The sequence below is a fragment of the Scyliorhinus canicula genome, chromosome 21 (assembly GCF_902713615.1).
Source record: "Scyliorhinus canicula chromosome 21, sScyCan1.1, whole genome shotgun sequence".
NCBI classification, from domain to species: Eukaryota; Metazoa; Chordata; class Chondrichthyes; order Carcharhiniformes; family Scyliorhinidae; genus Scyliorhinus; species Scyliorhinus canicula.
In genome coordinates, this window is record NC_052166.1 from 2,336,361 (window position 1) to 2,348,591 (window position 12,231).

Below are 12,231 nucleotides of genomic sequence, written 5' to 3' on the forward strand. Positions count from 1 at the left end.
AGAGAGAGAGAGACAGAGAGAGACGGGAGGCAGTGACAGAGACACAGAGAGAGACAGGCAGAGAGAAAGAGAGAGACAGAGAGAGACGGGAGGCAGTGACAGAGACACAGAGAGAGAGACAGGCAGAGAGAGAGAGAGACAGAGAGAGACGGGAGGCAGTGACAGAGACACAGAGAGAGAGACAGGCAGAGAGTGAGAGAGACAGAGAGAGACGGGAGGCAGTGACAGAGACACAGAGAGAGAGACAGGCAGAGAGTGAGAGAGACAGAGAGAGACGGGAGGCAGTGACAGAGACACAGAGAGAGAGACAGGCAGAGAGTGAGAGAGACAGAGAGAGACGGGAGGCAGTGACAGAGACACAGAGAGAGAGACAGGCAGAGAGTGAGAGAGACAGAGAGAGACGGGAGGCAGTGACAGAGACACAGAGAGAGAGACAGGCAGAGAGTGAGAGAGACAGAGAGAGACGGGAGGCAGTGACAGAGAGACAGAGAGAGAGGAGGAAGTGACAGAGACACAGTGAGAGAGACAGAGAGAGACAGGAGGCAGTGACACGCTGATATTGTTGCTGGATGTGTAATCCAGAGCTCTGGAGATTTGGGTTCAAAACCCACCAGGGCAGATGGTGAAATCTGAATTCAATAAAAACCTGGAATTAAAAGTCTAATGATGACCATGAAACCATTGTCGATTGTCGTAAGAACCCATCAAGTGGACCAGTCCCATACCCAGAACTAAAGGTGAACAACTCTCGAGACGTCACCACGTGATGACATCACGCCTAGCGCAGCGTTGCCCAATCAAATTCAACCGGAGGGCAAAAAAAAAAGGATGGGGTAATCCGATTGGTCGGGATTTTAGTGGGCTGTGATAGGATTGGTGGGGTTTGGATTTAGTTCAGGGATTGGGCGAGAGCAGCGATGGAAGCGAGCGAGGACTCTGGATTACTCCATCGCTGATCAGATCCGTCATCAGTTTCTAAAACTTTGATGCAAATGTCCTCGATCATTTTGATTAATAATCCTGGCTGGGCATCAAGTCCCCTCTGCCAGTCAACTGATGCGCTATCTTGACACCATACTCCCCGTGGTCTCTCCCTTAACGCCTTTAGGGACCAGGAATCTACCTATTTCCTCCTTAAATATTTCAATGACTCAGAGGAGACTGGCAGTAAACGAACATAGATATATTTACACTATTTACAAAGATCTGCATAACCCAGCATATCGCTCCCAGTATAATCCAAGCTGGGAGGATTAGCCACATCAGGCCCCGTTTTGGGCCTTCTTTTATGTTAGCTCATAACGAGCCCAGGTGGTTGGCCTCCGCCCCCAACCTGGGAAGCTCTAACTCCACGAGTTGCACGGGGAGACGAATAATGGTTACCCCCATGGAGGTTATGACAAACGTATTCAGTGACTTGGCCTGGGACCCTGGAGCTGTGAAGCAATTGTGCTATCCACAATGTTACCGTGCTGCCCTTATCCTCATCTCTGTTATAAATGGCCGACCTCTTGTTTTAAACAGTGAACCCTAAAGGGACAGGAGTGAATCTGGCGGGTTTTTACGACAATCGGCCATAGTTTCAGGGTTTCTGTGACTGAGATTAAATTTCAGTTCCAAATTTTGGCGAGGTGGGATTTGAACCCCTGTTCCTCACAGCCTGGCCCTCTTGGACGCCTGTCCGATGGCATTACCTCTACGTCACCGTCTGGGATGTTAGGTGACCACGTTTGCCTGTCTAACGGCAGTGAACATTTCTACAACTCCTCTGTCGTATGAGCCAGGGCAGTAGGGGGCAAAGTCGATGGACTCTGGCATATTTTCATGGGGGCCCTGGTCCCCAGTGGCGATTTTTAACTCTGTGTCATCATGTTGGCAGCCAATCCTTCCATTCCATCGCTGTGTGACGGGCAGAAAATTGGCAGGTGGTATTTGATGTGGGAAATTGTGAGATTGTTCATCGTGGGAGAAAGAATGAGCTGATGGATTATCACTAAAATGGAGAAAGCTGAAACGCAAAATGACTTGGGGGTTTATGACAGCCAGAAAGCTAGCATTCAGGAGCAGAAGGTGATAGGCAGGCAAATGGAAGGCTGGCTTTTATTTCAAGGGGGCACAAGCATAAAGAGGAGTTTCTGGAACTGTACAAGGTACTAGTGAGGCCACATTTTGAATACTGGGTACAATTTTGGTCCCCGTATTTAAGGGAAGGCATGTTATTATTGGAGGTGGTACAGAAGAGGTTTACTCCAGAGGGTGAGCTGTGAGGAAGATGCAGAGATGCTTCAGTGGGATTTGGAGAAAGCTGAGTGAGCGGGAATATGCGTGGCAGATGCGCATAACGTGAATAAATGTGAGGTTATCAGCTTCGGTAGCAAAAATAGGAAGGCAGATTATTTGAATGGGTGTAAACTGAGAGAGGTGGATTGTTATGGGCCAGGGTTTAGGGAACCCCAAAGTGTATCATGGAGTTCACCTGACCCACAACTTTTACTAGATTGTGGTATGGGGAGCACACGGCCCACTCTACAGGTGTGGTACAGCAGAAATGGAAAAGTATTTTTTAAGACAAAACAATGTTTATTCTATGAATTAAAGTTAACCTTTTTAAAACATACAGGGCAGGTTTCTCCCAACAGGAGTCTAAGTGCCGACACTGGAGTAAAAACCGGATTGTTTTACTCCGGCGTTGGCACCCGTTCCCAGACCCCTATTCTCCCCCCTCCGTGGGGCTAGTAGGGGCGTCACGCGATTTACGGGGCGGGGCATCGGCGCAGCGTCAGAGACCCGCGCCGCATAAAAGACGTGGCGCCTTGGATCCCGCGCATGCGCAGTTGGGCCGGCGCCAACTAGCGCATGCGCGGTGGCCGTCCTCCCCCAGGCCGACCCGCACAAAATGGCGGATGGATCCAGGCTTGCTGGCGGAAGAAAGGAGGCCCGCCGACCGAGAGGCCAGCCCGCCGATCGGTGGGTGCCGGTCGCACACCAGGCCACTCCAGAGGGCCTCCCCGGGGGGGTTGGAACACCCCCCTCCCCTCCCATAGGCCGCTCTCGGCCCTTCCGGGCCGGAGAATCGCCGCTCGCCGTTTCTGCCGATTCTCCGAGCGGCCCGGCGTGATTCACGCGCCGCTGGTTTCGGGGAGATGGGAGAATCGCATTCGGGGGTCGGGGTGGCATGGCGCGATTCGCTTGACGCCCGGGCGATTCTCCCACCCGATTGGGGGAGCGGAGGGGGGGGGGGGGGAGAATCCTGCCCATACTGAACATTTTAGCAACCATCAATTCAAATACAATCCCCAAAGAATACAACGTTAAGTAATCCGTAAGCTGTCCTTTTAACATCCATTAAACTCAAAAACAAAACCTTTACCAGAGGTACCTCAGGTTTAACTTCACTACTGAGAACAGCTACCACGTTGAAATCAGCAAATGGACATTCATAAGCTTGCAGAGATTCACACACATCCTGCTGTGATTGCAGCTTCTCCAAAACTAAAATGAAACCAAACCCACCCTGCAGCAAAAGCCTAAAGCGAAAGTAAAAAGCTGACAGACAGCCCAGCTCCACCCACTCTCTGACATCACTGCAGTAATAAACACCCATTTCTTAAAGGTACTCTCACATGACAGGATATTCAGCAAGACCTTGGTGTCCTCGTGCATCAGTCGCTGAAAGTGAGCGCGCAGGTACAGCAGGCGGTAAAGAAGGCAAATGGTATATTGGCTTTCATAGCGAGTGGATTGGAGTATAGGAATAGAGATGTTTTACTGCAATTAGACAGGGCTATGTGAGGCTACACCTGGAGTATTGTGGGTAGTTTTGCTGTCTGTATCTGAGGAAGGATGTTCTTGCTATGGAGGGAGTGCAGCGAAGGTTTACCAGGCTGATTCCTGGGATGGTGGGACTGACAAATCAGGAGAGACTAAGTCGGTTAGGATTATATTGATTGGACTTTAGAAGAGTGACAAAGAATCTCATAGAAACATACAAAATTCTAACAGGATTAGACAGGATAGATTCAGAAAATATGTTCCCAATGGTGGGGGAGTCCAGAACTAGGGGGCCATAGTTTGAGGATAAGGGGTAAACCTTTTAGGACTGAGGTGAGGAGAAATCTCTTCACCCAGAGAGCGGTGAATCAGTGGAATTCACTGCCACAGATAGTTGAGGTCAAAACGTTGTGTAATTTCAAGAAGGAATTTGATATCGCTCTAATAGAATTTTCATAGAATTTACAGTGCAGAAGGAGGCCATTCGGCCCATCGAGTCTGCACCGGCTCTTGGAAAGAGCACCCTACCCAAGGTCAACACCTCCACCCTATCCCCATAACCCAGCAACCCCACGGACAATTTTGGTCACTAAGGGGCAATTTAGCATGGCCAATTCACCCAACCTGCACATCTTTGGACTGTGGGGGGAAACCGGAGCACCCGGAGGAAACCCACGCGCACACGGGGAGAACGTGCAGACTCCGCACAGACAGTGACCCGCGCGGGAATAGAACCTGGGACCCTGGAGCTGTGAAGCAATTGTGCTATCCACTGTGCTACCGTGCTCTTGGGACTAAAGGGATCAAGGGATATGGGGGGGAAGGCGGGATCAGGGTATTGAACTTAATTATCAGCCGTGATCATAATGAATGGTGGAGCAGGCTCGAGGGGCCGAATGGCCTCTTCCTGCTTCTATTTGCTATGTATGTTCCTATGTGTGTACTGGGATGATACGGGGATGGGAGGGACTGCCGTACGAGGAAGGATGAAATAGGTTGGGGCTGTACTACTTGGAGTTCAGAAGAATGAGAGGTGATATGATGGAAAGATGTAAGATTCTCAGAGGGTCAGACAGGGGAATGTCTGACCCTCTGATGTTTCCACTCACCAGAGAGGTTAGGCCCAGAGGGCATCGTCGTAGAGTAAGGGGAAGCTGTTTTAAGATGGATTTGAAGAAGAATATCTTCTCCCAGGGAGTGCTGACTTTACAATTCTTCAACCCAGGAAGCTGTGGCCATCCTTGAACATTTTCAAGGCAAGAGATGGATAGGTTTTTATTAATCAGGTGGATCCACGTTTGCGGAGATAAGGCAGAAACGTGGACTTAGTGAGAGGTCGATTAATCATGACGTTATTAAGTGGCGGAGCAGGCTCGAGGGGCTGAATGGCCCACCCCTGTTCCTATCGCTCACGGTTTTATGTGGGGTGAGGCAGCTCTGGGCGGGAGGCGCCGGCTCGGAGTGAAATATTTAATTGGGTCGTTTCAGAAATTGGCGAGATATTCTTCTACCCAGAACGGGAGGTAGCCTACGGCGAGATCAACATCCTGACCTGTTTGGTGAATGGGGCGTTCCCTCCGACAATCAATGTCACTCTGCAGGTGAACGGCGAGCCCCTCGACGCTGGCGTTAACTCCTCCAGGCTCTCGTTTGGTGACGATTGGCGGTTCCGTGTCCTCCGTTACGCACAGATCCGACCTGCGGCCGGGGACCTGTATTCCTGTGAAGTGCTGCACACCATCAGTAATGAGGTGAAGGTGGTGTACTGGGGTAAGAGAAACAAAAGTATTTATTGGTTGAATTGTGCAAGGACTGTGTTTCCTCCCACTGTCCAAAGATTTGCAGGTTAGGTAGATTGGCCATGCTACATTGACCCTTAGAGTCAAAGGTTTAGGTACCCCACCTGCAGGGATGGGGGAGGGGGGGGGGGGTGGGCCTGGGTAGGGTCTCCTTTCAGAGGGTCAGGACAGACATAATGGGCTGAATGGACTCCTGCACTGCTGGCATTCTCTGACAGAGTGGGGAGACCTTTAAAAAAACAATTAAAATTAAACATAACACAAACACCCCATGGAATGCCCCCATACTCATTGCTGAGGGCTCCCCTTCCCCAGGAAGCACCCCTCCCCAGCATTCCGACGCCTGTTTGGGTACACGGAGGGAGAATTCAGAATGTCCAATTCACCTAACGGCACGTCTTTCAGGACTTGTGGGAGGAAACCGGAGCACCCGGAGGAAACCCACGCACACACGGGGAGAACGTGCAGACTCTGCACAGACAGTGACCCAGCGGGGAATCGAACCCGGCACCCTAGTGCTGTGAAGCAACAGTGCTAAACGCTGACATTTCCCACATTATATTCCGTCTGCTATGTTCCTCCTGCCCACTCAGTAAGTCCATCAAAATCCTCCTGGTATCCACTATGCATCTTCCTCACAACACACATTCCCACCGAGCTGTGGATCATCCGTGAACCTGATCCACTGATACGTACTGTGCCCAGCTGGGCCCAGGGATTGATCCTTACTGTACCGCATTAGCTACTTCCTGCCAACGCCCCACTCAATCCTACACTCTTGTTTTCTGCCAGTCAGGCAATCCTTATCCACGTCAGTATGCCCTCCTTCATTTTACTAACCAACCTCCTGTGGGGCACTTTATCAAGAGCCTTCTGAAAATCCGAATACACCATATCCGCCAACTCGCCTTTATCAATTGTTAGTAACATCCTCAAAAACCCCCAACAAATTCGTCAAACGTGATTTCCCATTCATAAAAACAAGCTGACGATGCCCAATCAGATCATGATTATCCAAATGACCATTTATCACATCCTCCGAGTTTCTTCCGGGTGCTCCGGTTTCCTCCCACAGTCCAAAGATGTGCAGGTTAGGTGGATTGGCCATGCTAAATTGCCCTTTAGTGTCCAAAAGGTTAGGTGGGGTTACTGGGATAGGGTGATAGGGTGGGGGCATGGGCCGAGATAGGATGTAGCACGGTGGTTAGCATTGTTGCTTCACAGCGCATGGGATGCGGGTTCGATTCCCGGCTTGGGTCACTGTGCGGATTCTGCACATTCTCTCCATGTCCGCGTGGATTTCCTCCGGGTGCTCCGGTTTCCTCCCACAAGTCCCGAAAGACGTGCTTGTTAGGTGAATCGGACATTCTGAATTCTCCCTCCGTGTACCCGAACAGGAGACGGAGTGTGGCCAGGGGATTTTCACAATAATTTTATTGCAGTGAGCTTACTTGTGGCACTAATGAACATTATTATTATGTTCTTTCAGAGGGTTGGTGCAGACCTGATGGTGAATGGCCTCCTTTTGCACTGTAGGAATTCCATTAAACTTTGGCTGTTGTATATGATGACCTCTCCTTGGTACCTCTGCTATGAGAGAGAAGGAGAGGGCACAGATACTGGTGAAAATGTAATAAGGCAACATCAGTGATGGTTTGGGTAAGGGTTTTTTGAACATGCCTGATTTCTGATTTAAACTGTCCCAAGTAACCTTGTATTTCATTGACAGAGCCTGAAGTGGCAGAACCCTGGGAAGAAAGTACTCTGGATTCAGGTCAGCTCGGGACTTTAGCTGCAGGCCTGATTGTGGGATTCCTGGGCACAGCGGCCGGCTACTGCTTGTTCTTTTGGCCCAAGGTGGCGATCCGCAACTTTTCTCTCCTGCGAACGCGTTCGAGCGTGAGGTCATCGAGTTCGGCGTGAGAAATGAACGAACTGGACTGTAACTTTGAGCAGTAATGGCTGGCGCTCTGCACTTTATTCTCTCTCTCTCTCTCTCTCTACCTCTCCATCTGTCTCCATGGATATTGGACACAGGGGCCAGAAATCTCCGGCCATTCAATTCACTTTTCCCATTGTCTGCGATCCCAGTCAGCGGGAATTGTGGTAAAATGGGAAATCCAATTGACAACGGTGGGAAGATAAAATCCCGCTGCCTGCTGTACTGGGGAATCTCGCCCAAGGTTTGTCGAGCCATCATGCCTGGCGGTTTTTGATTCTGCTATCTAGCCTCCAAACCTCTTGTTCCCCTTGTCTATCAGGGTTTATAGAGTCTGAAGTACCCATTGAGTCTGCACTGATTCTCTGAAAGAGGCACCCTACCCACGCCCACTCCCCCACCCTATCCCCGAAACCTAGCTAAGTGGCAATTTAGTGTGGCCAATCCACCTAAGCTTTCCATATCTTTGGACCATGGGAGGAAACCGGAGCCCCCGGAGGAAACCCACGCAGACACGGGGAGAAATTACAGGCTCCACACAGGCAGCCTCACAAGGCCGGAATTGAACCTGGGCCCCTGGCACTTCCCTTTAGGGGAGGGGAAATCTGCCGCCCTTACCTGCTCTGGCCTACATGTGACTCCAGGCCCCCACACAGCAAAGTGGCCAACACTTAACAGCCCCCTGAAATAGTCCTAGATAGAGGCATGTGGCTCAGGGGCTGATTAGGGATGAGCAATAAATGCTGAGTTTGCCATTAACACCCACACCTCACGAGAGAATGTGTTTCAAAAAATAAACACCTGGTCCCATCCACCCCACTTTTTGCTTTGCCACTTTGCTGCCCCCCCCCCCCTCCCAGATCTCTCATCTCCTACCTCGCTCTCTCCATCTCTCTGCAGTGCCACATCCCTCTCTGCTCTTAAATACCTTCCTCTGGGCCCTCTCCACATTCCTGTCCCGCGTTTTCCTCACATTGTGGCAGGAAAAGTTACGACGGCATGGAAACATCAGGAAAATCCATTAAATTGGAACATTTTGGGCTGGCTATACAAATTTTTATAAACCATTGGAAAACGGAAGTGCTTGAAGACAGGACTGTTCGTCGAGGTTAATGAAGCTACGTTAATGAACCTAGCAACACTACAAACAGATGGTTTACCAAAGGCAAGCTGGTAACAATGAGGAATGGAACATAAAGGGCTGGGGTGAGGTTCTAGCGGTTCAAAGGAGGAGACAAGATGTGAACTTTATCTTTGCATTCTAAACGGTGCACTCACAAAACAATTAAGGGTTGAAGAGGTTTGTTGAAATAAGGGATGAGCAGAAGGGAAAACTGTATATCAGAAACATTCAGGCTGTTTTGAGAGCTCTGCCAACAATGGGAATAACTATTTGAACTCCCAGCAAGTCATGTCTGCAAAGAAAGCCTGCTTTGAAAAAATGACAGTTGTCTTGCTCTACCTCAGAAGCTACCCCAAAGAGATATAACTGCCATGTGTGGTAACCATTACTGGATTTGGTTTATAGTACTTTGTCAGGGTCCTTCCTACTTATTCCCTTATAACCTGTGAGGCTTTTGATGTTTGGGGAGAATTATCTCTGAAGGTAGTGAAATAAAAAGGTTTGAAAATATTTCTTTAGGGTTTTAGCCAAGGGTGGTATCATGACTGGTAGAAGCTTGGAGGGCCGAAGGGCCTGTTCCTGTGCTGTATTGTTCTTTATAACTGGGTAAAGTTAGTGACACTGTGGGGGCGATTCTCCGAGCCCCGCGCCGGGCCGGAGAATCGCCGCACCCGCGCCATGACACCACAATGCCGGCACGCGATTCTCCGAGGTGCGGAGAATCGGTGCCATTTGCGCCGGCGCGTTTGGTGCGGCGCTGCCTCGTGGATACGACAGAGTCCCGCCGGCGCCGTTCACCCCTGGTCGCTGCCAGCGGGAACTCTGCGCGAACTGTCAGGGGGCGGCCTGTGGGGGGGGGGGATTCCTTCACCAGGGGGGCCCACCGATCGGCGGGCTGGCCTCTCCCACACCCCCCCCGGCTGGGCCTACCTCCCTGCGTGGCCGGCCCCTGAACACCGACGCCATGTTGAGTCGGGGCCGGCACGCTAAAGAAGTCCCCCACGCATGCGCGGGTTGGCACGGCGCACATTTGGTGCAGGGAAAGGAGGCTGGAGCGGCGTGAACCACTCCAGCTTCATCCTGGCCCCCTGTGGGGGACAGAATAGGTCGTACCCGGGCCTGGTTCGCGCTGTCCTGAAACGCGACGGCATTCCGACAGCGCGAATACATCGGCTCCATTTGGGAGTATCGCCCCCTGTATATAGCTATTGTTTTAGTTCCGTGTACTTCCTGTTGACTTTATTGCTGATTGTTTTAATGTTTAATAAAGATTTATTTTGTCTAAAATCATCACAAAACGTCTGAGTCATCAGTCTCTGGATTTCAAACTTTCCCTCACATTGTACTAAATTGAAAAACAAAGTTGAGGGCAATTGTCTCGAGTTAGAAAGCGATCTAATCGAGGTGTATAAGATGTCAAAGGGGATTGACAGGGAAGACGTAGATTCATAGTCATAGAGTTGTACAGTGCAGAAAAGGCCCATTGAGTCTGCACCATTAATAACTACCCCAAATCCCACTCACCAGCATGTTCCATACCCTTGGGTGTGATGGTGTTTCAGGGGCTCATCCAAGTGCTTTTGAAAAGGTTGTGAGGATTCCAGCCTCCACGACCTTCCCAGGCCGTGCATTCCAGGTTCTCACAACCCTCCGAGTGAATTTTCTTTACCTCAAATCCCCTCGGATTCTCCTGCCCCTCACCTTAAAACTATGCCCCCTTGTGATTGACCCCTCAACCAAGGGGAACAGCTGCTTCCCATGAACATGCCCAAACCCCTCATAGTCTTATATATCTCAATCAGTCGGTGCATTACAGAACGCATGTTTCCCCTTGTTGGACATTCTAGAAGGTTATGGGGAGGGGGGGTGAAGGGTTATGGGGAGGGGGTGAAGGGTTATGGGGAGGGGGGTGAAGGGTTATGGGGAGGGGGTGAAGGGTTATGGGGAGCGGGGTGAAGGGTTATGGGAAGGGGGGATGAAGGGTTATGGGGAGCAGGGTGAAGGGTTATGGGGAGCGGGGTGAAGGGTTATGGGGAGTGGGGTGAAGGGTTATGGGGAGCGGGGTGAAGCATTATGGGAAGGGGTGAAGGGTTATGGTGAGCGGGGTGAAGAGCTATGGGGAGCGGGGTGAAGGGTTATGGGGAGCGGGGTGAAGGGTTATGGGGAGCGGGGTGAAGCATTATGGGAAGGGGGTGAAGGGTTATGGGGAGCAGCATGAAGGGTTATGGGGAGCGGGGTGAAGGGTTATGGGGGCAGGGTGAAGGGTTATGGGGAGGGGTGAAGGGTTATGGGGAGCGGGGTGAAGGGTTATGGGGAGCGGGGTGAAGGGTTATGGGGAGCGGGGTGAAGGGTTATGGGGAGGGGGGGTGAAGGGTTATGGGGAGGGGGTGAAGGGTTATGGGGAGGGGGTGAAGGGTTATGGGGCAGGGTGAAGGGTTATGGGGAGGGGAGTGAAGGGTTATGGGGAGGGGGGTGAAGGGTTATGGGGGCGGGGTGAAGCGTTATGGGAGCGGGGGTGAAGGGTTATGGGGGCGGGTGAAGGGTTATGGGGAGCGGGGTGAAGGGTTATGGGGGCGGGTGAAGGGTTATGGGGAGGGGGGTGAAGGGTTATGGGGAGGGGGTGAAGGGTTATGGGGAGCGGGGTGAAGGGTTATGGGAAGGGGGGGTGAAGGGTTATGGGGAGCAGGGTGAAGGGTTATGGGGAGCGGGGTGAAGGGTTATGGGGAGTGGGGTGAAGGGTTATGGGGAGCGGGGTGAAGCATTATGGGAAGGGGTGAAGGGTTATGGTGAGCGGGGTGAAGAGCTATGGGGAGCGGGGTGAAGGATTATGGGGAGTGGGGTGAAGGGTTATGGGGAGCGGGGTGAAGCATTATGGGACGGGGGTGAAGGGTTATGGGGAGCAGCATGAAGGGTTATGGGGAGCGGGGTGAAGGGTTATGGGGGCAGGGTGAAGGGTTATGGGGAGGGGTGAAGGGTTATGGGGAGCGGGGTGAAGGGTTATGGGGAGGGGGGTGAAGGGTTATGGGGAGCGGGGTGAAGGGTTATGGGGAGGGGTGAAGGGTTATGGGGAGGGGGGTGAAGGGTTATGGGGAGCGGGATGAAGGGTTATGGGGAGGGGGTGGTTATGGGGAGGGGGGTGAAGGGTTATGGGGAGCGGGATGAAGGGTTATGGGGAGTGGGGTGAAGGGTTATGGGGAGCGGGGTGAAGGGTTATGGGGGCGGGTGAAGGGTTATGGGGAGCGGGGTGAAGGGTTATGGGGGGCGGGTGAAGGGTTATGGGGAGGGGGGTGAAGGGTTATGGGGAGGGGGGTGAAGGGTTATGGGGAGGGGGTGAAGGGTTATGGGGAGGGGGGTGAAGGGTTATGGGCAGGTGAAGGGTTATGGGGAGGGGGGTGAAGGGTTATGGGGAGGGGGGTGAAGGGTTATGGGGAGGGGGGTGAAGGGTTATGGGGATCGGGGTGAAGGGTTATGGGGGCGGGGTGAAGGGTTATGGGGAGGGGGGTGAAGGGTTATGGGGGCGGGGTGAAGGGTTATGGGGAGGGGGTGAAGGGTTATGGGGGCGGGGTGAAGTGTTTATGGGGGGGGGGGGAAGGGTTATG

General features: G+C 52.1%; 1 protein-coding gene across 1 annotated transcript in view; it reads left to right on the plus strand.

Annotated features, from left to right (window-relative positions):
- LOC119955940 (RLA class II histocompatibility antigen, DP alpha-1 chain-like) overlaps positions 1-7,904 on the plus strand; it is a 13,113-nt gene extending 5,209 nt beyond the window's left edge. The window contains exons 3-4 of the mRNA XM_038782601.1: positions 5,260-5,541; positions 7,300-7,904. Of these exons, the coding sequence (XP_038638529.1) occupies positions 5,260-5,541; positions 7,300-7,493 (476 nt within the window). The 3' untranslated portion in view covers positions 7,494-7,904. The remainder of the gene's footprint in view (positions 1-5,259; positions 5,542-7,299) is intronic.
- Positions 7,905-12,231: the final 4,327 nt, after the last annotated feature.